Source organism: Pelophylax lessonae (assembly GCF_965119305.1).
Source record: "Pelophylax lessonae genome assembly, chromosome: 2".
In the NCBI taxonomy this organism is placed as follows: domain Eukaryota; kingdom Metazoa; phylum Chordata; class Amphibia; order Anura; family Ranidae; genus Pelophylax; species Pelophylax lessonae.
Window position 1 is genome coordinate 418,644,926 of NC_138769.1, and position 27,062 is coordinate 418,671,987.

The 27,062-nt window shown below is 40.5% G+C and overlaps 1 protein-coding gene across 2 annotated transcripts in view; it reads left to right on the forward strand.

Moving 5' to 3' along the window:
* ALCAM (activated leukocyte cell adhesion molecule) overlaps positions 1-27,062 on the forward strand; it is a 171,136-nt gene that overhangs the window by 58,015 nt on the left and 86,059 nt on the right. For both annotated transcript variants that reach the window (XM_082245396.1, XM_082245397.1), the window contains exons 2-5: positions 6,006-6,106; positions 13,212-13,431; positions 16,245-16,309; positions 16,461-16,548. In XM_082245396.1, the coding sequence (XP_082101522.1) occupies positions 6,006-6,106; positions 13,212-13,431; positions 16,245-16,309; positions 16,461-16,548 (474 nt within the window). The remainder of the gene's footprint in view (positions 1-6,005; positions 6,107-13,211; positions 13,432-16,244; positions 16,310-16,460; positions 16,549-27,062) is intronic.

Consider the following 27,062-nt stretch of genomic DNA (forward strand, 5'->3'; position numbering starts at 1 on the left):
GCCGGTTATAGCTGGCAGTGCTGATTTTGATGATGGGGAATCCCCATCGCCAGGACACAATAGCACAGTGGGAGTGATTCCCCCATCCACCTTGACTGTGTGGATGTAGGAATCGGGTAATTTATTTTGTTCACCCAAGTTGGATGAACAAAAAATAAATAAATGGTTAATGTATGGCCAACTTTACAGTCAGTAGGATGACTATGCTGATTCCTCTTCCTCCAGCTTGATTATGTCTGCCCTTTCCAATCAGACCCACCATTTATACAAGCCATACTACAGCTTCTATGAATGGAAAGCGATCTATAAATTGAGGATAATTGATAACTTTGCCCCCTCCATTACCTTGTTTTGTTTTATTCATGCAGTGTTTTTTCTTTTTTTTTTTTATTTGGTAGTACTGCAAGTAATACTGGCATTCACAGTAACACACTTCCTGTCATAGGGCTTTAATACTCACATATTGTATTGTTAGTCCTCCAGGACATTTAATGTGTTCTGGGGGGAGGTGTTCAGTAGTTTATAAACGGGAGCTGATAAACACAGGGCATTATTTCTGGTAGGATTTGTGCATTTATCCAACCGATACAGTAAAACAACATTTTTACAGTGTTATATGTTACAGATTGCAGAGGAGCGAATAAAACAACTTCATCATTGAGGTTTACAGTACAGGGCAGTGGGTTATTAGGCACAGAAATTTTATGCTGGCCAGGTACTCAGACATAGTTTTTGCCAACTGTATCATCCCGTAGACAATTATTTGATATTGGATAATAAAGTTTTGATATTGAATAATAAAGCTTTTTTTTTTTTTTTTTTGTTCAGCCTACCACTGCGGCTGTTGTACTCTGACAGCTGGCAGCAGCGGCTGTCAGAATACCTGAAAAGCATTTGATTGCATGCAGCCATGATTCAACAAACAACTTTTTAAATTCATGGATCTAAACATGCTTGTCTCATTTTGTTGGACATCTGTACTATTTACCAGCTTATGTCAAAATGTGGATGGGTTAGAAGTTCCATTTTTTTTTTCTTTTTTTGTGTCTCCCCTGTTTTACATCTGCTCTCCCTATCACTGGAGAAATCTCCAACAGGCACACAAAAAGCAATCAATGAAAAGATTTCAGTAAAGTGAGGATGGCTACTATAAACTCTGTAAGGTTTTTACTACTGTGTTACATTGGTAGATTTCTCATTGCGGTAGCCAATTTTAGCCCTCAGGAATACTTTTTCAGTATGGTGCCACATATGTTCTCCATTTTACATTAAGTAATAAACCTGTCATAAATGAAGTATATTTTGAAAAAAAATTAAGCAGAGGTGACATTCTGCAATACATGTTCACATATCTGTACAGTTATATCGCTCTGTGTAAGGGGTCCTTCACACTCACACTATAGTGTTTACATTGGAATTCATTCGGCCAGCTTGCTGTCAGCATGGATGCTGAACAGTGTGATTCCTCCCTTCAATTATATGAATATTTTCTCTTTATTTGATATCTAGCTTTGAACCATAAATTATATTTGGGGCCTATTAGCTCCTTCTTCCTGCGTATATGCTCCGCATATTTTTGAGTACACCATTATAGGTTCGCGTGGCAGATGAATTGTAGTTTGGTATCTTTATTGAGGGTATACACATCTGGATCCTGAGGAAGCCCTAAGTATGGGTGAAACGCGTCAATCCATTGCATTGTAGAATGTGCTGTAATACACCTTCTAGATATTCTCATATGCTGTTTTTCTATCTTGTCTTTAATAAAATGTATATTTTTATCATTTGTATTTTCTCTAATTGCTAGTCTTTGGGCACACTAAAATCCCCATTCTCCTCGTCTACAGGGCTCTACCTGTGAGACTTGGCTTACTTTTAGCATGGAATTCATTCCTACTTGCGGTATACTGTATATAGTGCACCCCGAAGCACAGACTGTGTGGTGCTTTTTAATTTTAAAAAGGATGCTGACCCATTTTTTGTGTATGGACAGACCAGGCAAAATAGGCTGCCTTGCACAACATATTGCAATACAACAAAAATTGTGAATTAGTCCCTTAGCTGTAAACCACAGACAGAAGCAATTGAATGACAGTTGGAGTAAGTGGGCAGGAAGTGTACTGTGAGATGGAAGATGTCATCAATCCAAGTAGGACGCTTTCTTTTTAGTTTAGGAGAGAGGAGGGGCCTATTGTCTAATATTTTAATAAAAAAGAAGAATCCTATTGGTAACCAATGAACAGTAGCGGGGTGTTTTTAAAAATCAAGCCTGGCCAAAGCTGCTTTCAATAATCCCAGTAGAGGTGGTCTTGGCGGTTATTGATATGTCTGCATTATAGCAAGCCTGAGTTACCAGTTGAATCCTGAGTGAAAAAAATGTGATTGGTATGGGTACGAATATAATGGTGTAAGAAAGCATAGTCTGGTGACTGGTGTACTGTCATCAAACGCTGCTATTTTCTTTAATACAGTAATTAAATCTGCTTTACTCATTACTGGGCATATCACAAAATAGTTTTATTTCTTTTAAACAGTTTGTATCACTCATCATTTGGATGAATCTCAAGCACAAGCAAACACTGCATCCCACACACTCTGTACAAAATATTTTTTTCCAACTGCAGTACGTCCAGATGACAAAGTAAATATTTAAAGATATGCTTCACCAAGCTTGTTAGATAATGTTTGTGCAAAGTAACGGCTCCAATGTTTTATCGATACTTCCATATATATAGAATGTAGGCACAAATATGACCCTTTACAGCAGACATGGTGGTCTCAGTAATCCCTGACAATTGCTGGATCATACTAATGTGCATTATATTTTAGGCCTCATGCACCTAGGATGTTTTGCTAAATCTCCAAAGCCTTTCCTCCTGGCAGCAGCATTTTGGCAGAATAAAATGCCTGATGCTTGTAAAAGTGTGTAAAACGTTTTGAATAATAATCTGTTCTGGTCATTGAAATGAATTACCACTTAGGCTCGGTTCACACTATTGCGATGCGGGAAGGCTGCGAATTCGCAGCCTGTTCCCGCATCGCACACGCACCCCCGGCAGTTCACACTGCCATATGCGATACGCTGGGGGTGTCAATGTAATCTTAACGACACCCCCAGTTTGATCGCATATCGCAGTGCGATCGTGCAGTTCGCACAGGATGGGATCGCACAAGTGTGAACAGCTGTGCGATCCGATCCTGATGCGGCTGCAAAAATGCCTCCTGTGCGTGTTTGCACCGGGTGCGATGCGAATTTAGCCATACAAACTGTATGGCTAAACTCGCACCGCACAGCTGATCGCATGTAATGTCGGAGCAGTGCGCTCCGACATTACATGCGAACCCGGCACTCGCATGAGTGTGAACCGGGTCTTAATGTGTGTTTTAGACGCTGATTTTTTACAATCGTCAAGCCTTTTCTGCCAAAACTCTGCTGCTCCTGGATGCACTGGCAGTGGGTCTTTTCCTGCCTTTAAAAGCCCCTGCCACTAAATGCTGCAAAAACCCTATGGGATTGATTTACTAAAGGCAAATCCACTGTGCACTTTGCAAAGTGCAGTTGCTCCAGAGCTTAGTAAATGAGCAGAAGCTCTGATGACTTCCATCATCCAATCATGTGCAAGCAAAAATGCAGTTTCTTTTATTTTCCTTGCATGTGATTGGGTATTCTTTGCAAAGCGAAGCTTTATCATTTACTAAGCTCTGGAACAAATGTACTTGTAGAGTGCAACTGCTCTTTGCAAAGTGCAGTCCTATGTGTTTATGGACACGTAGGCTAACATGCAGGGGCGTTTAGAGGCAGGAACAAAAACATCCAGGGTGCATGAGGCCTTAGCCCGGTTCACACTTATGCGAGTGCGGGAAGGCTGCGAATCCGCAGCTTGTTCCCGCATCGCACACGCACCCCCGGCAGTTCACACTGCCATATGCGATACGCTGGGGGTGTCAATGTAATCTTAACGACACCCCCAGTTTGATCGCATATCGCAGTGCGATCTTGCAGTTCGCACAGGATCGGATCGCACAAGTGTGAACCGCTGTGCGATCCGATCCTGATGCGGCTGCCAAAAAGGGTCCCTGTGCAAAGTGTATGGCTAAACTTGATGGCATGTAATGAAGGAGCAGTGCGCTCTGACATTACATGCGAACCCCGCACTCGCACAAGTGTTAACTACAGAAGATATTAAGCTTGTTTTATCAGCCTCTATTGCTTCTCACTTCTTGTTAGAATTAAGTACATTTTTAGGTAATCTTAGCTGGTCTGAAAAGTCCCTATATTTGCAACAGTGCCTTCATGTTGATGATTGCAAGTACCAGTGTTACGGTTTAGGTTGTTCCTTGTGGAGCCCTTGGATTGTAAGCACAGAAATGTACATAAGGACTCTCTAAAGTGAGATTAGGGCAGACCTTAGAGTATGCAATTTTCCTTCCTTCCACCACGGGTGGAAAGAAAGAAATTAGCTTGACATCACAATGCTATTGTATTATTTTTTTTCCCCAAGCTTTTAATCAATCCTTCTATAGAGTTGTATAGTACAAAGTTAAAACAACACTGGAAAGCCAATGACTTCAACATCCCAAAATAAAACATACAAACCCAAAAATAGAGTTAATGTTGTAGGTTACAGGAGTAGAAACAGGTGCAGTAAATTTGTGTATACCATACCATATACAACAGAATCCTCTCATAAATAAACATCTAGGAAGGACCCAGGACTTTTTACATGATCTGGGAAGTGTGTGGGCAAACAAACCAGACACCCACACAATAGGAGAACTGCAGGACACAAGATGAACCATTACTACTAAGAAGAACAGAAATGTAAAAGAGGGAGGAGCGCTATTGTATTCTGCCAGCGGGGGGGGGGGGGGGGGGAGAAACACTAGCGGCATTATTCATTCAGGGAAATAATAATAGAGTGCATGATCTAAGCAAAAGTTTTTACTTTAAAGTGGTTGTAAAGGCTGAAGGTTTTTTTACCTTTTGTGCATTCTTTGCATGGAGGTAAAAAACTTTCAGTATGCAGCTTCCCCCTCAGCCCCCCTAATACTTACCTGAGCCTGTTCTTGATCCAGTGATGGACACTAGACCTGAGGCTTTCCCAGGTCTCTCCCTCCTGATTGGCTGAGATGCAGCATCGGGAGCCATTGGCTCCTGCTACTGTCAATCACAGTCAGTGAGGCAGGAGCGGAGGGCAGAGCTGAGCGCCGGTTTGGGAGCAAGCATGCACGAGTGCCCCCACAGCACCTGACTTGCTAGGGGGGTATTTGACAAGGGGGAAGGCCCAGAGCGCTGGCAGGGGACCCGAGAAGAAGAGGAATGGGGCTGCTCTTTGCCAAACCATTGCAGAGTGCAGGGAAGTATGACATTTTTTTTTTTTTTTTTTAAAGAACATTTTTTCTTTTACAATCGCTTTAAGCATAGTTACCTATAGAAGTCAATGAAATTTCTACTCTACTAAAGTCAATCCCAAACAAGTTTTGTTTTGATTGGTCCTTACAAATTGGATCCTAAGGGTAAAAACTTTGAGGAGTCTTTTAAACTAAATGTAGCCTTAATTGTATTAAAAGTCTAAAAAAAACATCGGTATGCATCAGTTGAAAAGATACTGTTGAGTAAACCACTGTATACTAAATATTCCAAATTTGCCTGGTCATGTAGGTTTTGAATACCCCTGGACACGACAGGGTTAACTTTATTATTATTAGTATGCATGGTTTTTCTTGTTAACTATATTGTTCTGTATTTGTTATGGTGGCTGAACAGTTGATAATAACATTGGTTAAATGTGGCTGACTCAAAAAAAAAGGTTTGGAATCCCTCATTCTTTTAAGAACTCAAAAAATAGTAGAGACAAATTATTAGGTGTCTGCCTTTGATCAAAACACTCTTTTCTTTTATATGTAAAATAAACAGATCTTTTTCCTTGAATTTTTATTTTGCAGTTTAAACTATTTGGGCTTGTTTCTTCAATTTTTGTGACCATTTTCAATTTTATTTGTAGGTTTTGGATTCCATACAGTTAGCGCAATTTATGGAGAAACAATCAATATACCTTGTGGTCAAGAAGTAATGCAAGACCTTCTGTTTGGGAAATGGAAATATGTAAGTGTGTCTTATTTTTTTCTGCAGTAAAATAGCATTTGCTTTGTTCATTTTTTTATGGACCTTTTCACACTGATCAGTTTTTGAACAAAAATGCATGAAAAATGTATCCCTTTAAATCCTATGGAACTCTTCACACCAATACGCAATGGATGCGATGCATTTTTAAACGTCTTGTGTGCTGCATATTTGGTGCATATTTTTTTCAGCGAAGCATTGGGAAAGGGTCCTTTGTTAGCTACAGACAAAAAAATGGCCCATTTACACTTGCTTCAACTTCAACACACATTAACCACTTAAGCCCCGGAGGATTTGGCTGCTAAAGGACCAGGGGTTTTTTTGCGATTTTTTTTTTACTGCGTGACTTTAACGGACAATTGCGCGATCGTGCGACGCTGTACCTAAACGAATTTGACGTCCTTTTTTTCCCACAAACAGAGCTTTCTTTTGGTGGTATTTGATCACCTGTGCGATTTTTTGATCACACGCTATAAACAAAAAAAGAGCGTAAATTTTGCAAAAATAACAATATTTTTCACATTTTTTTATATGAAATTCCCCAAAAAAAATGTAAAAATCAAAATTTTTTAACATTTTTCGGCCAATTTGTTTTATGCTACCTATGTTTGGTAAAAAAAATCGCAAAAAGCGTATTTTGATTGGTTTGCGCAAAAGTTATCGCGTTTACTAACAAAGGGAAAGATTTTTGTCATTTTTGGTGTTTTTCTTTTTAACGCGTAATGGCGGCGATCTGCGATTTTTTTTTTCGGTACTGCGACATTGCGGCGGACAGATCGGACCCTTGACTGACATTTTTGACACTTTTGGGGGTACCAGTGATATTACTGCAGTAATCAGTGCTATACATATGCACTGTTACTGCAAAAATGACACTGGCAGGGAAGGGGTTAACTTTATTGGACAGGGAGGGGTTAAGTGTGTCCTAGGGGCGTGATTCTAACTGTGCAGGGACATTGCTATTGGTGTAAAAGCAAAGATCAACCGTTCTACATAGTAGAACGGACAGATCTTCACTTTTACACAGGGAGAACTGACAGGCAGCTTGTTTACACAAGCCGCTCTGTCTTTCTCCCTTCACAGGAGCGATCGCAGTGTGACTGGCGGACATCGAGTCCGCCGGTCACACGCACTGACTTGTCTGTGAACGAGCCACGGCGGGCGCGCGCCCGCCCGCAATAGGCTCGCAAGTCAGTGACAGGCGAGTGACGTACCGATACGTCACTCTGCCTGGCCGGGGCTGACCGCCGCAGTATATAGTCGTGCAGCGGTCGGCAACCGGTTAAAGTGCCTACGCTTCAACATACTTTTTCCATGTGTTTTTGATGCTTCTGCAATGCTTTGATGCTCTCGATGATGCTTTTTTGAAGCTTTAATGAAGCTTGGCAGATGCCTTGTGTGTGCTGATATCTCATACCTGCAATTCCTCCAAAACAATGCAAAGCTAAAGCTGAATTAAAGCCTCTCAAAAGCTGTAGCTTTGTCATAGCCTTCTATTAAGGCTTTGAAGATGCTTTGAAGTACCCCACATGGGGTATAATTTTTGAAACACATGCAAGGTGTAAACAGGACTGTAAGCTAACCATTTTATTTAGTGACAGGTGCTTTGACTGTCATTCAGAGAGCTTTAAAAAGCATGTCCAAAGCCATTTTTTGAGGCAAACATAAATTAACCCTAAAGGAGTCACTTTAGAAAAAAAAAATAAGAATAAATTAATATTTTTGCAGGTAAAAAATGTGCATGTATTATTTTTTTCTCAGGAGGCTGAAGAGTATTGCACCCGTGATCAGCAATGTCAGGCTCCTGCAAAATCTCTAAAAGTACAGCTGTCTGCTCATACCTCTTTTGCAGACAGACAGTTACTAAAGAGCAGGAAGAATCAATGAACTATGAGAGTGCTCATCAGCGCCCCCGCAGTTCATTCAGAACTACAAGCTGTCTGCCTCTTTGTAAGGCAGGACTTGTAGTTCATTCATTCACAGAACTCTGTGAATAAATGATGCGGCTGTGTAAATTGTGACAGTAGGTGTCACAGTGGGAACTCAGAATGGGGAGGGGGGGGGTTTAGGGCTGCTTCTTTAGCAACATGGTACACCCTGAATATGGACATAACATGTTACTAAGGGTGAACTTAAGGCCTATGCAACTATAGTAATTCTGTTTTGGGTTATAAGTGTAATGTGACAGTCTTAATGTAAAATTATGTTTAAACACAAAGTGATGACCGCACACCGATATAAGTTAACATGTGAAGTTTATTCACCACTGTAGATCCAAAACTGGACATCAAAACATCACGGACAAGGACAAAAGGCGAGTATAAACTCAGGAAACGCATCAACCTTTTGTCTTTGTCCGTGATGTTTTGATGTCCAGTTTTGGATCTACAGGGGTGAATAGACTTTACATGTTTACATCGGTGTGCGGTCATCACTATGTGTTTGAAGATACTGCTGGACACTACAGATCCGACCTGCACCTGATTATAGATCCTCACCTGAGCTGCTCATCTGCATTTGTCTTAGTAAAATTATGTTTACCCTGACCACTTTATCAAAATCTAGAGTTGTGGCATTTCTTTGGGGACCTCTACAATGCGGTTTCTTGCTTTCCAAACTCCTAAAGCTGAACTCTAGGCAAGAAGCTGAACAGACAAGTGAAATCCCTACATAGGGCCTATTTTAGGATCCTTGCTCTGTAGGGTCCAGGTATTGCCTCATGCTACCAGTAGTGACACTGACCCTTGCCAAATGCAAAACTAGTGAAAGCAGTCAGAAAAGATGAGTAGGGGAAGAAAAATGTCAGTGGCCTCCACCTGTAAAACCATTTGTGTTTTGGAAGTTGTCTCATTTTTGCCCATCTAGTGCATCTGTTGTTAATTTCATTAACACCAAAACAGCTGAAGCTGATTAACAACCCCCCCCCCCCCCCAACTAATTAACTGACCAGATTAATATCCCAGGCATTCAATTGACTTGATTCTATACTCTAAAAAAAAAGTGTTAATTTTTTTTTTTTTTTGAGCAGTGTATATAAAGGAAAATGGAACCCACAATAAATGAATCCACATGAATCAAAATGGTCAACTAACAAACAGAAATGTCCCAATGAAAGCCAAAACATAACCAATGTGATGCCTTTAGAGGAGTGCCATAACCTGACGATAATCCGAATAAAGAAATTGATCCAATCCACCAGTGAATCCAATTAGTTAGACTTCCTTTCCACACAAGTAAATAGAAAACTCACCAGAAATAATGTCCCCTATATTAATCAAGCAGGCTAAACAATACATTAAAACTAAAACAAAGCTGACTAAATTCACTTACATTTGTGCTGCTGTTTGGCAAGAGAGAACAGCACAAGATGTCAGTGCATTCAACTCAGCCCTGCGTGTTTCATCCAATCAGACATTATCAAGGGCATTGTGGTGGGATTGGCAAGGTAGCTTGGACCAGGGGGACCAGAGGGAAAGCTGTCGGCCACGGTGGAGCCAGCATGGAATGCAAATGGTACCGATACAGGAACTGACGTCAGCTTCAGACAGAGGCCGGGACACTGGACCCTTCATCCCTCTCTGTGAAGTGTACATTCATGCCATGCATTTTCCAATGTGAACTGTCTTTATTTAACCAATTATTATCATGACAGAGGAGGGGGTAATTCTAGTCACAGCTTTATTTCAAATGGTTAATATAAAAAAAAAAATATATAGATAGATAGATATATGTATCATTTTAATTTTTTTTTTTAATGGAAAATTTCTATGTAATTGAAACACATAAAGTAGTTTCCCTTTATGCTACAGCCAAATGCTATCTTTGACGTTGGCACTGCACATGTACACTACCTTTTTCAGCTACGTTTTTTTTTTTTGCCTGCTTTCTTCCTTAGGGTATTCTGCTGACAGCAGTTTGACTTGTGTACAAGAGGCATCAAAATGCACTTGTTGGTTCCTGTCTTTGAAATTATATATATAATTATTATTATAATAATAAATATATATTGAAATTAATAATTGAGAGAATCGAGGAAAAATCGTGATCTTCATTCTAAGCAAAAAAATTGTGATTCTCATTTTCGCCAGAATCGTGCAGACCGCTACAACCAATCACGGTCCATCTGTACCATGTGATTAGCTCTGACCATTCACAGCTGATCACAACAAAAGAAACTAAATTCATCGATTTTAAGTAAAATTATTGCATATAGCAATGTAATGCACTGTTTATGTAAACATTTTTTTAAAAAAAAAATATATATTAATAATCGCTTCCCTAGAGTAGTACAATGTTATTCTTAATCCATTTCTTAATTTTCTAAAAACTTATGACAAAAAATGACAGTTTCAAAAAAACTTGCCAAGTCTCTTACTAATACCTTGGACTGTCTACTTTCCAAAAAGGGGTAATATGGGGGATATCTACTGTCCTGACATTTTTGGGTCCCAAGAAATGACACAGGCCATTAGCAAATCAGGATTGACCAATTTTCAGATATATACCATAGTTTGTGGACTCTATAACTTTCCTACAGACTAAATACTGTAATATACATTGGGTTATTTTCACCAAAGTACTGTGGCAGAATATATTTTGGCATACTTCAACTTTTTTGTTTATTTAGCAAAAAAAAAAAAAAACAGTGGTGATTAACTGCTTGCCGACTGCCGCAGGTTGGCTCGGCTGCGGGAATTAACATATGGGTATGTCGGTTCGTGAGAGCGGTGCTGGGGCAAGCGCGTGCCGCCGACGGCGCGCTCCTGTCCCCACTAGGCAGCGAGGATGCCGATCTATGGGGTCGGCGGCAGCGACTTCAGCCGGGCACCCGCAATCGCTCCCCACTAAGAGAGGAGGATGGTTGTAAACACAGCTGACGGTTGTTCTCTCTCTGAAATGATCACAGAGCGCCTGTGATCCTTCTATATAGGATCACCGATCTCTATGATCATTTCACAAGGCTGTCCCCCCACAGTTAGAAAACACTCCCCTACGCTCACAATTAACCCTTTGATCACCCCTAGGTTAACCCCTTCCCTGCCAGTGTCATTATTACAGTAACCGTGCATATTTTGGGCACTGATTACTGTAGTAATGTCACTGGTCCCCCCAAAAGTGTCAAAAATGTCAGTTAGGGATCCGATCTGTCTGCCGCAATATCAGTCCTGCTAAAAATCGCAGATCGCCGCCATTACTAATAAAAAATAAATTTAAAAAAATTACATAAATCTTTCCCTTAGTTTGTAGACGCGACAACTTTTGCGCAAACCAATCAAAATACGCCTACTGCGATTTTATTTTATTTTTTTTTACCTAAAATATGTAGCAAATTAAAAATTGGCCTGAAAGGATGAAACATTTTGATAAAAAAAAAATATTTTTTGGAATGTTTTATATAGCAGAATGTGAAAAAATATTGTGTTTTTATTTTTTTTTTTTTTTTTTTTTAGAATTGTTGCACTTTTTTTGTTTATAGCACAAAAAATAATCACACAGGTGATCAAATACTACCAAAAGAAAGCTCTGTTTGTGGGGGGGGGGAAAAAAACATTAATTTTATTTGGGTACAGCGTCACACTATCACGCAATTGTCAGTTAAAATAACACAGTACCGAATCGCAAAAAATGGCCTGGTCATTAAGAGGGTAAATCCTTCTGGTCCAGAAAAGGTTAAATACAACCAAAAGAAAGCTCTTATTTGTGTTTAGTTTGGGTACAGTGTTGCATGAGCTCACAATTTTTTCCTTCAAAGTGTGACAGCACATTTTTTAAAAATAAAAATATTATACTTGCCTGCTCTGTGCAGTGGTTTTGCATGGAACAGCTCCGATCCTCTTCTTTTCGGGTCCCCCGCCGGAGCTTCTGGCTCCTCTGCCTCGAGCAGTTCCCCTGAGAAAGCAGCTTGCCCTAGGGGCACTGCTGTGTGCTTGCTCCTGAGCCGCTGCTCTATGCGTCCATAACACACACAGAGCTGTAGCTTGCCCCTCCCCCCTCTCTCTCCTTGTTGGCTCACCGGCTGTGATTGATAGCAGTGGGAGCCAATGGGCTCCCGCTGCTGTCTCGGCCAATGAAGAGGGAGAGTCCTGGGACAGCAGAGGCTATTGTAGACATCGCTGGATCAGAGGGAGCTCAGGTAAGAATTGGGGGGGGGGGGCTGTATAAACAAAAGTTTTTTTTATCTTCATGTATAGAATGCATGAAGGTAAAAAAACATAAGCCTTTAGAACCATTTTAAATAATAAAGGAAGCATCTAACTTTTAGGATTTTCTGTAGTTGCTGTCATTGGAGCTGGAGCATAAAAAAAATCCTGCTGGCTCCTTAATTCCATATTAATTTGTCCACTCCTACTTTGAAGGTACCACCCTCATCCCCATCATTAGTTATGACTACTGGTCTGTAAGGGACTCAAGAATAATGAAGTTGGGGACAATATGGCTTTTATTCATCAGAGCTAATATGGTTTTTTTTTTTTTTTTTTTTTAATAAAACCATGAATGTAGTTGCTATCGGCAAAGCCTTCACATATCCTAAAGAGCAAAATAGTATAGGACAGAAGTGGGGCTATTGTTTAAAGCAGCTAATTAGATTTCATTTTTTTCAGCTGAAATTAGGAAATTAGTTGCTAGGGGCAAAACCTTCACATGCACCCCATCCTCTAAAAACCAACCCCCCTACCTCAATAAAAAAAACTTCAAGGATTTTTAAAGGACTTTTTAAATAAGAAAAGCACTTCTAAACTGACAAGTTCAATGTTACCTGGAACTTTAGATTTCTCCTTCAGCCCTTAGATAATCTGGTGTAACAGAAAAATGGGTCTCTTGTTGCTGATAATGAAAAGTGGTAGGAAAGGGGTTCATTTTTTTTTCTTTTAAATACCATAAGAATTTGATATGTGCAGACACACTATTATTTTAACTGCGATCATTCCTGAGTTATTCCCACTTATCAGTTTTAATATTATTTGATGTTTGAGTTCTTATACTGTAAGGTGTATAATATGTATACTGTCTGACTTTGTTACTGTAAAGCTACATTTGATAGTCACTTGACTTATATACATTTTAAAATGAAATACTTGTGTTTTAGGAAAAGCCAGATGGAACTGCGGTTTTTGTAGCTTCACGGTCTGCAGTGAAAAAATCATTCAATTTTGATGATGTACCAGAGTACAATGGTCGTCTGAACCTGTCAGAGAACTACACATTGTCTATTTCCAATGCAAGGATTAGCGATGAAAAAAGATTTGTATGCATGCTTATAACAGAAGATAATGTTTTTGAAGAGCCTACAATAATCAAAGTATTCAGTAAGTACCCTCTACAGTCACACTAAATGTATTAATCTGTTATGCTAGGCATTTTCTAAGGTAGCTTAATTAAAAAGGGATAATTTTGTTCTTTAGGATTACTTCTTATCAAATATGAAATATGATTCACAAACTTTGTAAGTAATGCCATTTTTCAAATTGCTACCTTAAATGTGAGCGTCATTTTTTTTTTCTTTGTCAATGGATGGAAGCCAGCAGTTAGCCCTGGGAGCGGGCGGTTGGATCAATCCCTGGGTACATAATATTAGAGCTGTTGTATTATAACATATTTTTACTCACAGTTCCATGTCATCAGATATTATAGGTTTCTTAAGATCTACAGTATGCGACATTTAGCTATAACAATGCTCAGTAATGCAAGGTTGTCTGCGCTATGCTGGAATTCATATTCATATAAAAATGCATACATAATGTAACACATTTGTGGATTGACTTTGTTCCTACTGTAAATATACTATGCCCTTTTTTCACAAATGTATGGATGCCCTTATGTTTAGGACAAATCTCAAATAAGAATGGGATGCTTCTGTGTCGTTTTGAAGAATTTTATAAAAATGACAATTCATTAACTTTCACTTATTATAGTTATATTATCAAAAGAGCAATCCAGAAACCAGTTTTGTACTATTTTGCAGCAGACACCAAAACTATGCTAAAATTTACTAAATTCACTTTCATTAGAATATTCTATAAGCTACTGAAGCAAGGTTTCATATACACATTTCTACGTTAAGAATATTTTTACTCTGAAGTGTGTAAGTATTTTAATATGGAAGGTCGCTCCGGAAGCTGTCCTCTCTGAAAGAGGAGGGGGAAGGGATTGGGGTGGAACGAGAAGCAAGACACTGAAGAATCTAGAGTTTAATATACCCCAAACAATATTTGGTGGATAGCGCCAGGCCTGTAGCAGCTAGCTGGTCCGCTGGTGTGTCTATCAGAATTGCTCACATGAACCGCCCCAAAAGGGGAAAGCAAGCTGATAGGTATGTTCAATTCTCTGCTGCCTCTCTTTGGAATTGGTATGATAAATGACTGTTGATCCAGACATACCGATCAGCTTTCTTTCCCCTTTTTGGGGTGGTTCATGTAAGAAATTCTGATAGACATACCAGCGGACATGCAGCAACGATAGCTAGCTGCTACAGGCCTGGCGCGATCCACCAAATATTGTTTGGGGTATATTATACTCTCGATTCTTCAGTGTCTTCCTTCTCCTTCCACCCCAATCCCTTCCCCCCCTCCTCTTTCAGAAAGGACAGCTTCAAGTGCCCTGGGCGACCTTCCATAATAAAATACTAACACACTTCCACGTCAAGAATATTTTTGCTTTGATCTTCCCCTGAAGAAGAAATCATCTCAGATTTCGAAACATGAACTTCGATTGGTTTGATCTCCTACTATATGAGAACAACTATGTGTTTTAGATCACAAGTATATTTTCTTATGTTTGGCATTGTGTCTATTTTGTTTTAATATTTGGGTGGGGCTATCCCCCACTTTTTTACCCATGTGTAATTTTGAATAAAAATTGTTGATTTATTATATACTGTCTACTGCTTCACTTTACCTACTTCTTTGTGGGACTTTTTGTGCTTTTTGTATTGTATAGTTTTGGGATGTGGCAATTGTGCCGCCATCAGCCTTGACACCCACCTACTTAAAATTGTTTCTCCTCATAAACATAGTACCATTGTTTTGCCATGGAAATCAAATGGGAGACATTAGAATTTGTTATCATTCTATATGCCTTAACAGCCTGCAATATGAGTGGTGGTCTTTACATGCACTTATGGAGGTCCCAATAACTTGGGAGTCGTCTTATATGCATTCTGACTTTTCTTTTTCTATATAAGCCTGGTGTGACAAATTATGTACATTTTCTCTTTGTATCATGATGGTTGAGCTATTATGTATAAATTGTAATATGTGGATAGTAAAATACTATTTATATTCCATAGTGGTACCCTTATCTCTAAAGAAGATAATTTATATAAATTTGCTGAAACATGTTGGAGTCCCGAAGTTGAGTGGGCCAACCAGTAATCTAATAATTGAAAGCTAAATCATCACACTTCTTGATGTTGTAACCCAATTTTGCACTATATTTTATACTATGTAACGTTATGTAATATATGTGGTTCAAACCTTTTAAATCAAGAAAATAAATGCCATTCTATCTTATTTTGTGGTTAGAAGTCACCTTCAAAGTCCTATAAAGAGCATGTGTGGTTCTTCTGATATAACTAATAAGGATGGTGGCAACCACACCCAAATTCGCACACAATAATTGTATAGGCGTTTTAGCCCTTCTCTGTTCTATCCAAAACCAGCAAAACGTTAGGCTATAATACCTACTTTCAATTGGGTTCTTTCATTTTTAGCTTGCATTGGAGAAACAAAACACTGAATACACAAAGCTAACTTTAACAATGGCACCTTTTAGCTTTCTGGGTGCATATGACAAGATTAGAATAGCCTGGTTTATGAGAATTTAGGATATTGTTTTGTGTTGAGCAACTTTTGTGCATAAAAATGTTTACAGCATACAAGTTAACGAGGAAAATGTTCTCTCATTGTCATTTCATTTGCCTGGAATTGCTTATATTTGAAGTTTTTATAAGTCTGTAAAAAGCATCTCAATCAGTATGGAAAAGAAAGATTTAGATTTAAAAAAAAATGTTTATCTTGTATTCTTGTATTGTATCACTAATGTATTATAATTCTTAAAGCAACATTTTTCAATGATAACTGCACATTCTTTGTTAATGATCATTTTTTCTGTCTTGTAACAGAGCCGCCTTCAAAACCTGAAATTCTGAACCAGCCAACATTTTTGGAAACAGGAAAGCTAAACCTGGTAAGCTAATAAATGTAATCATCTGACATAATTAGAAAAATGTTGTACTTTTTTCTTTCAGCTTAACCTGTCTATTTAGTTACAATTATAAAGAAATCTTTCATTTTTATATACAGTGTTGATTCCGCACTTGTGTTTTTTATTGATGCAGGTTGGAGACTGCGTTGCTAAAGACAGCTATCCAGATGGCAATATTACATGGTACAGAAACGGCCAAGTGCTTTTGCCAGTAGATGGAGGTATGCTCCATATTGCTTTGATTTTGTGGATTGATTTTATTGTTTGTTTCTGTTGCCTGATTGGTTAAATGGAATAATGTGTGCCCAAAGCCTAAGATTTCTCATAGAATTTAGAAAATCTGTTTTGCTTATAATAGAAAAAAAATGCTAATTCTATTGCTTTGGCTTGAAAGCGTACCTGTGGTGATGTTAAGTATTGGTAATCTGCCACTTGCATGCAGTAGCATTTAAGCTTTTTCAGAAGTCCTAAAACATTAAGCATCCTATTATGCAAATAAGGGCTTAGTTGGAATTTTACACTGCCCTATCCTGCCTCAATATCATAGATAGCCTCAGACCGTGAGAGACAGTGGGCTAAAGTGTTCTGAATGGTGGTGTCATCCTCTGTGTATATAGTGTAGTATGAGGTTATGAATCACTAGTGTGGCAGAACTATGCATATTTTGTCATATCTTACAATATATATTTCATTTGTGAAACTTCTGAGTGGTTCTTGTGCATCTTTGCTGAGTTTGTATTCAACTTGGCTGGCAATACCTGTTGCTGGATTTTTTTTTTTTTTAAAGTATCCCTAAAATGAACATAAAGAACATTTACCTCACTGGCGGACAGTGTTGCCGTTCTTCATACTCTTTCAGAGCTATTTCTGCTAAAGAATATACCGCTTTCTAGTTGTGGCGAATGCCTGGACCCCTGCTGTGCACTTTGGTTTCATCTGTTGGCCCCTACATTACCAAAGGACACAGTAAGGACATAGGAGCTGACAGGTGAAACCACAGTTCTAGTTGAGGATGCAGTCATCTAAAGCCCCGTACACACGTACCGATGGTTGGCTTACAAATGTTCCTCTTTTCTCCCCGGGATGTCGGTGTCTGCTGAAAAGTGCAAAGACAGCACAAGGACAGCACAAGAATTTTGTCCGCCGACTGCAGAAGTGATGTCATGTAATGGTTAACTTTCCCTGTGTTTTCTATTTTCTGAGCATGCCCAGTCTTGCAAATCTGCGGTCTGTCGGCCGAATTGTGTACTGACAGGCGAACAATCGTCCGTTCTGGTGTCGGCATACAAAAATTTTCATGTTTGCAAGAAAGACTTTTGTCCGCGGATTGTGCGCAGACATCTGTCGGAGGCACCATACTAACACGCGTACAATCGGCAGATCCTTCGTCCACCGACGTTTGTATGCCGACGATCGGTACGTGTGTACGGGCCTTAACATGCCTGAAACTGCTAGATGTGAAGATTCTGCCAAAAGACTAGAACTGTTCAAAAGAGCAAAGATCGGAGACACCGCCTGCATTATGCAATTATGGGCATGTTGTGTGTATTATTTTTTGCACTTTATTATTTTTATACATTGTATTTTTATTATGTTATTACGGTTCCAAGGGGCGTCAGGTTAATGGGGATAATGATTAGAAGAAAGCAATTCAGTGTTTTCATTTTTTTTTTTTCAATTTGATTCTAAATTCTATAAATGTCTGCAATAGAATGAAGTGTTACAAAATAAATTAGTGCTGTGCTGAGGAGCTCAGATATTTTTCTGCTGACAAAGAACTCATTTGTTTGAAGATCAATGTTTTGCAAATGTTGGAATAATTGTCCATATCATAAGGTTTTGTTCCTTCAGTCTGCAGATGAAGTTGTCTGCTCTGTGTAGGGACATGAATACTGGTAGAAATTCCTGTTTCTTTTCTACATATGCATTAATTTGATTGTGCAAACATTAACATCGAATTTTATGGAGGACAGAAATGTTCTGTAGGCAAAACAGATAAATCTGGCATTCTGTCTCTGACTGTGAGCTTTGTAATGATTTGCATATAAACCCTTCTGACTTGCTAGCTAAAACTTAAAGCTGAACTCTGAGATTTAAAAAAAAAAAATACTCTTGCAGTGCCCCTCCTTACTGCACTCCAGGGGTTAAATGCTTCTTAAGTCTAGGGGTAGAGAAAAAGACTATAATTCTTACGTTATAACTCTCCCAGATGCCTGTGCTCTTCTCTTCCTTCTGGCGTTTAGAGTTGTGGACCGGCTTTTATGCTCTTGCGTACATTACCGTATTTTGTATGTGATGATGAATGAATTGGACTGCTTGCTGTCCATAGCACCTTTAAAGAATGAGCTTTGGGTAATTGGTCGCAAAGCATGGAGGAAGGCTTGCTGATAAGTATTGGTCCTCTTCCCTTAGCATTGACCCTTGCAGTGCAGGGAAGCTATACAGCAAGGATACTTTTCTGGTGTCTAGAATTGGGCTGTAATTGGTTGCCTACCTTCTTTTTGGTATTTGTGAGAAATGAGTGTAATGTTAAATGATCCATTCTACTGATTGGTTGTATCAAAACTAAATGTAGAATTAACACATAAGGGCCATATCTAGTGATAGTCACACCTACAGCATTGCAAAAATATGCATCACTTTAGTAATTATTATAATAATTGCAGAAAGTATTTTCTACTATATTTTAGTGCAAAATTATCTAAGACTCCAGACCTCAACATGCTCTTATCCTTGTGTAAGATAAGATATGATAATTTCTGGTCCATATGTTAGGTTTTTTTGTTTTTTTTTTTCTTTCGTTCAACCCAGCGGGCTGAACAATAAAGAGGTCGCTGTACCAACTATGCAATGTTAGCATAGCAATCTCCCTGCTGTGCCATTGTGTTCTGACAAGAGGACTTACCTCCCCAGAACACACCAATCAGTGCTTACAGCCATTGGCTGCAAGTGCTGATTGGATGCCAATCGGCTGCTGGTTTTCCAGGATGCTCGTTTAACAGAAGTTAGTCAGGAGATTGGCTTTTGTCAGCCAAGGAGCTGTACACCCAGGCTAAATGTTGGCCAGTCTCTATTGTACAGGCTGATTGCAGCCGATATTTGGCCCGTGTTTTCAGAGCTTTAAGCTCCTAGTGGAAACACACCTTACAAGGGTGATGGCAGCAAGGAAAGCAACTTTGTGGGCGAGAGTAAAAGGGGAAAGATGGGTTCAGAAGGTGGTTTTGAAGAGCTGAGTCAACGACCTGAGAATAGGTAAGTATACAGATCTTTTTTCTACAGGGTAGTTAATATAAATGTTACAAGGGGGTTCCACTTTATTGGTTGTGCGTGGATGTACTTGGGTAACTGCCGATACTCACATAAACACTAGTATGGCATAGAGTCTTATTCCATAAATAGAACATTTTTATACAAGTCTTTGTGAGTTTCGGTGTGTACCTCAGTAACCGCTGTGCACAGCGATTCATGCCTTTGGGTGGCTGTACACAGCACCTAGGCTTCTCAGGCAGGGGAAATATGTCAGACTTCATGCTGCACATGTTTAGGCTCAGGTGTGTAAGACCCTAATAAGTAAGCCTGCAGAACCTGTGAATTTGCTGTATACATCTTTCTGCAATTTTACTACTGCAAGAAAAAAAAAACACCTCCTATTTGCTGTGACTCATGTATTATTCTTCCTTGCTACATAAGTCTCCAAATGTTTGTGGTCACCCATATAGCAAGTCAGATTCAATACTGTTTGTTACTAAATCTGCAGGCGTTTAAAATCAACTTAGTTGTAAAATGATTGTTTGGAGATTACGTTGTAGATGCCATAGACCAGTGGTGGCGAACCTATGGCACGCGTGCCACAGCTGGCACACAGAGCCCTCTCTGTGGGCATGCGAGGCAGAAGAGTGCACACTGATCGGACATCCTATATGAGGTGTATTTCCTTCACACTGCACTCCCCCTCCCATAAAACTACATCTCCTACATGGCTCTGGGGCCAGGGGATGATGTATCTGGGATGGGCTTGGTTGAGACAAGGCGATGCTGGTGGGTTAGATGAAGTCACATCGACAATGGATGCCAGAGCCGGGTAAGATTCCAATAGGCTGGTCTCACCTACAGCCTGCTGCTGTTTGTTTATGGTCTCAGCAATTGCCCTCCCCACTTATTAGATACTCTGCTCAGGGCCAGCGACAGGGGGAACGGTGTAGCAGGATGGAAGGAAAATTACAGGACGGTACACTGTGTCTCTCCTTCCAGCAGCTGAAGGACAGTTTATTCTCCTGCCAGCTTTTAGCTGCTGGAAGGAGAGATACAGTGCAGCGTCCTGTAATTTTCCTCCCGTCCCTGAGCCCTTCACTATTTCTGCCCAGTGCTGCTACAGTGTGCTTCATGAAAAAAATAGGAAAGTATTCATGTGTAAATAGCATGACATTCCCATGTATAAAGCACTATTTATATATAAATAGCGTAGCATTCATATGCAAATTCCGCCCCTCCCCCCGTTCCCTCCCTCCTTTATCTCCTGAATGGTGCCAGAGAAGTGGATGCAAACAGACAGAAGCAGGCTTGAGAGTCCTGCTTGCCACTGCAATGCTGGATGTTCCATCAGGTACAGCATTCAGGTTTCTGTAATACTGGGTCAGCAGGAGGGGGGGGGTTAACTATTTGGAGTGCAAAGGTGAGCAGTAGGATGGGGTGCAAAGGTAGGCAAAGAGGCAGTGTGCAGAGGTCAGCAGCTTTGTGGGAGTGCAATAGTGAGCAGAGGAGGTCATGTAGAAGTAAGCAAAGAGGGGGGCTTTGGGGTGCAGAGGTGAGCAGCTGGATTGAGGTGCATTTGCATATGCAGCAGCCCTTTCGGTCCCTCTGAGAAGCAATCTGTGGTGGATCAATAGTCAGAAGGCAGTTGACAGGTGGCTAGGAGGTGATATATCACCTTCCCACCCCCCGGTATTAACCCACTGGCACTTGAAATAAATAAGCTGGTTTTGTGTTGCAGTTTGGACACTCGGGCTCGAAAAGGTTCACCATCACTGCCATAGACCAATGGTGAGGTGATATGCAGTCAGCCCCAACAAATAAGATCAAATGTTTAACTTTGTCAGTTATACTGCTGGGTGTACTGACAAATATCCACAAGTAGCCCCAAGTAGAGTGACAAATGGGACAAGAAAATAAATGAAAAATGTGTACTCTGCTCTCCCTAAACCTTTTGTCCCAGGCATGGTCTACAGTTACAGTTCTTAGCAGATCATCATTTTTTTTATTAATTAAGCTCCAGTGCTCAATTACCAACAAATAAATTGCATGAACAGAGTTTAGTAAACAAAATGAAGTAAACAACTGGTACATTAATAGTTTTGTCAATTGCCTGGAGAAATAAGGATAATAAAAATCTTCCTGCACATCAAGTTTAGATAAGTAAGCAGAACTAAGTTGATAAAAAAAAAAAAAAAAAAAAAAATGGCAAGTATATCTTTATTGCTTTGTAAGTAACAGATGTAAGGGTAGTTTTCCTACATAAGCAAGTGTTCTAGTCAACTTACGGAAATTATAACTATCCTAATGTAATGGTGCATTTAAATCCTGAATGGCAAGCTTAAACATGTTACTACGACTAAGGTACATGACATTTGTCTGTAAAAACCGCAAACATTCACGGGTGTATGTGTTACAGTTCTCTGGGAACAATATAGGTCTGTTTTCTTTGCTCTCCTTTTGTCAGCTAGCTCCAAGTGTTAGATTAATTGATTGTACTGTACAATGAAGTAGATCCTGACTGGCCTTCCATACCCTGGTCTTCATAGCAAGGTTGTGCAGAAGACTAAATAAAAAAATTTTAGCTTTTAACCACTTCTGGACCGGAAAGGTTTTCCCCTCTTAATGACCAGGCCATTTTTTACAATACGGCACTGAGTTATTTTCAACTGACAATTGCGTGGTTGTGCCCAAATAAAATCAATGTCCTTTTTTCCCCCCACGTAGAGCTTTCTTTTGGTGGTATTTGATCACCTCTGCGATATTTTTATTTTTTTATTTTTTGAGCTATAAACAACAAAAAAGACGATTCTGAAAAAACAAAAACGATTTTTTACTTTCTGCTATATAACATTCACAATAAAAAAATAAATAAAAATCAAATGTTTTCATCATTTTAGGCCAATATGTATTCTGCTAAATGTTTTTGGTAAAAACAAAATCCCAATAAGTGTATATTGAAAGATTTATGTAAGTTTTTATTTTTATTTTTTACTAGTAATGGCGGCGAGCAGGGATTTTTAGCGGGAATGTGACATTGCGGCAGACAGATCTGACACCTAACTGACATGTTTGACGCTGTTGGGGGGACCAGTGACATTACTACAGTAATCAGTGCTAAAAATATGCACTGTTACTGTACTAATGACACTGGCAGGGAAGAGGTTAACACCAGGGGCAATCAAAGAGTTAAATGTGTCCCTAGGGGGTGCTTTCTAACTGTGTGGGGAATGGGCTTGCTGCATGAATACAGAGACCTGTGTTCCTAAATAAGAGGAACACAGGATCCCGGTGTTTATTACTGACAGAACACAGGTCTGCCGTGTTTACAACGGCAGACTGCCGTTGTCTCCACCGGGAGCTATCACGGGTGCACGGCAGACATTGCGGCAGCCGGACCCGCTGATTGGCTCCCCCTGTAGCCAATCGGCATGTGCGCGCGCGTCCCCACTAGCGGTCCTGCGAAGTGATATACATGTACTTCCTTTCGCAGGACAGAGCCGACCTGCCACCGTAAAACTACTGTTGCTGTTCGGCAGGTGGATAAAGAATACATAACTGAAGGAGGTGGTGTGTTTGTCTACATTAGGGCTGAGTTACTCCATTGTGGTATGTAAGCATGTGTGTGTTGCTTTAAGGCAGCACTCTTTGTAATGGTTTGCGAACCTCAATCAGGTTCCAATTAGATTTCTTGCTGCTCGATCTAATTAAATAGGTAATTAGAGTGCATGCACGAGGATATCACATACTGACACACATTGTTCAGGTAAATGATACTTCCTGTTTATTTCTAATGTACAGCGTATTAAATAGTCAGTAGGCGGTGTCATATGTTAGTACGTCATATGCATAATATTAGCATAATACTGATTATTTGCTGCTTTCTGATTAGTCATGTCCATTATAAGGTAGCCCCCTTCGAGTTTATGAATGTTATCTTCTCTTGAAGGCACTGTGCCAAGGCTCCATCTTTCTTCTAACATTCCATTGTCGGTGGTGGGGGGTATCTAGTAACGGCCATTTTGAGTAAGGAAGACAGGAAAAAGATACGTACATGTACAGAAAAATACACATAGAAAAATAGACATTTTGCTTAATTCACAAGTGTTCATCACATTCCTTCACAGCCCCCCCTAAAATGGCTATATTTCTTCTGTCCCTCATACTAAAGTGCCTACTCACCTGGCCCATACTCCTCCGGAACTTTTTAGGGCTGTACATAGAGAAGAGCAGTAACTAGTTCACTACCCCCCTCGATACAGCCTGGAGAGGGCAGTCAGGTGCTATCTATCCCTATAACCTTATAGAACTGTGAAATTATGAACAGGGAGTGACTGTAGAGGGGTGGAGGGTTTGTCCTCTTCCATCATAAGGCAGACTTCTTCTTCTTGGTGGAGAAATGTAGCTGTGCTATTGTCTACAGCTTTGCTTATTAGCTTCTTTACAAATGGTAGAATACAGCATACAATCAGGGCTAAAATAACTAGGATTATCAGTACTGTTACTCCTATCTGGGCGAGCACCTTCTGCCACCCACTCAACCAGCTAAAATATTGATCCCAAGGGTCTGTAATACCTGAGTTCTTCTTCAACTCAAACGACAGATCTTCCAATTTCTTGATAGCTAGAGTAACCTTACCATTTGGACCAGTGTTGTCAGGAATGTATGTTCAACAGGTTCCCGTTTTTTTTTTTCTATCATTTTACAGACACCTCCTTTCTCAGCTAACACCATGTCTAAGACCATCCTGTTCTGGAATGTCATATGAGAAGTGGGGGCTAACTGGTCAGCAATTCCCTGGAGGGCATCCCTGGTGTAATTCACGAATCTCTGTTGGTTATAATATATGTAGTTAATCCAATCTACATTCTTGTTGACGGTTATTATGGGGAGTAAAGACTCAAAACCAGCTTTTACCTGATCCCTAGCTTTGAATTCATCTGGGACCCCCCTTGGGACCCCTATGGCATCTATGTACACATGAGGATCAAAGCTTCCAGAGGGAGCTGCTCGCTTCCTCCTGTGGTTGGGTGCTGGGTCAGTGTATTTATCAGGGGTATTTTACTACAAAGATCAAAAAATAAGCTTAACCACTTGTGTGCTGGAGGAATTGTACCAAAATGTAGTGACACCATTTGTCTTAGTGATGGCTGCCTGTTGAGTACCTGTTTTGGTGATAATCACCTGCTGAGCTTTTATCAAACTTATAAGAAAAAAAAGGATATACAGCACAATCATTGTGCTGCCATCAGGATCTTGTCTTCAGGAGATTGGGCTTTCTTGCAGTGAAAGGCGTGTATCCAGGTGCTTCATATCCGGGATCAAGTGAGTTTTTCCTTGTGAATTTCTTCACTAACACCCAATCTCCTGGCTGAAGACTGTGGGTTCCCGAGTCTATTTCTGGATCTGGAATGGAGGAAAATACTTGAGAATGGATATTAGTTAAGGCTTTAGACAAATATGTAACATAACAAGTTAACATATCAGATTGTAACTGCAACTGCTGTGGGGAGTAACAGCCAAGTCTGGGGGCTGAACCAAACAAAATTTCATAGGGAGACAGGGCATGTTTCCCCCGGGGGGGGGGGGGTGTCTGACACTGAACAGGGCAATAGGCAAACTGTCTGGTCAACTCATGTTAGTCTCTTGGGCCATCTTAAACATCCTATTCTTTAGAGTCAAATTCATCCTTTCTACCTTCCCACTACTTTGAGGGTGGTATGGGGTGTGTAAAACCAACTGAACTCCCAGTGCTGCCCAAATATCTTTTGTTAGGGTGGCTGTGAATGCTGGGCCCTGATCGCTCTCTATCACCTCTGGGACCCCAAATCTACATACTATCTTACTAAGTAGTTTTTTCTTTTTAGCCATGGTTTTAGCTGTCATGTTTGTGACTGCGTAGGCTCCTGGACAGCCCGAGAACATGTCCACCACCACTAGGGAGTATTCATATCGGCCGCTTTTTGGCATCTGTATGTGATCAATGTGTATCCTCTGGGACGGATATAAGGGTTTTTCCAAATGTTTCTGCGGTGCCTTTCTGTCCTCCCCGTCTTTCGTATTCTGCTCCTTTTGTCGATCCATTCCAGCTTTCTTCTGTGTGAGCCGCCTTTGCATAGAGGCTAGGTATAGTCTGTCAGATGGCACATTCACTGCCAAATGCATCTGCACTGGGGATTCACTCTGCTCTTCAGCCGCTTCGGCCGTTTTTTGTTGGTTTGGCCGCTTTATCCGCCAAGTGGTTTCCCCTGGCTTCTTGAGAATTTAGCTTGCCATGTGCTTTAACCTTCAAGACAGCCACTTGTTCCGTTAGGAGTAGTGCATACATTAAATCCTTGATGGCCGGGCCATGTTTCACCGGTGTTCCGGCCGCTGTCAGGAACCCCCTAGCTCTCCGGATGATACCAAAATCATGAGCTACTCCAATATGAGGTTTCTAAGCACATCATTTCAAGGCAGTCGTGTGGAGTATCATAGGGGTCATAGGGATCTCCTTCTTCACCTTCTCCTTCTCCTCCCTCAAAAAAAAAAACGGCAGAAGGGTGGCCGGGTTGAGAGTGAGACACCTTTGGAGGGTCACGTTTTCAGGAAGTAGGAGGGAGATTTGCAGCCGTAGATGTCTGGCCGTTGACAGGTGTCGGAGTTGCACCTGATTTAAGATGGCAGCAATGTCATGTGGTGCCAGAAGAAGCAGGGGGTGTGCTAAGACAAGGTCTGAAGTTTTGTCTAGGAGTGCTTGGGCAACAAAGACAGCCCTTAGACAGGAAGGACCACCCCTAGCCACGGGGTCTAGGCGGCAAGAGTAGTAACCAATGGGTCTAGTCCGTCCTCCATGTTCCTGAGACAGGACCCCTGTGGCGTGGCCATTCTTCTCCGACACAAACAGTTTGAAGAGTTTCTCATAATCTGGAAGGCCCAAAACAGGATCTGTGGATATTGCTTGCTTCAGCAGAATGAAATTATTCAGGGCCTCGTTTGACAGGGTAAATGGCACGGACTTGAGAGCATCATAGAGTGGTTGCATGAGGATGGATGCATAAGGGATCCACGCCCTGCAGTAAGATATGAGTCCAAGAAAGGCATGCAGTTGTTTAACTGCTTTTGGTTGAAGAATATTCTGGATTGCAGCTACTCTGTCTAATGTGATATGTCTTGTGCCTTTAGAAATGCAGTGGCCTAAAAAGGTGACAGTCTTGGAACACCACCGTATTTTCTCTTTGGAGGCCTTACAGCCTTGTTCTGCAAAGTAGCATAGTAGACTTTCTGAATTTTCTTCAGCAGCGGGGTAGTCATCTGCACAGAGGAGAAGAGTCACTGTAGGGTGTTCCTGTTGCCAGGTATCAAGGACGGAGGTTATGGCTTTGGCAAATTGGCTTGGAAGTCTTGGACCATTCTGTATTTCTCTGGTTCACCTTTTGGGATCCGTTTCTTCACTGGGAACAAAGGTGTGTTGCATTCCGAAGTACAGCGTATCAAAGCACCATT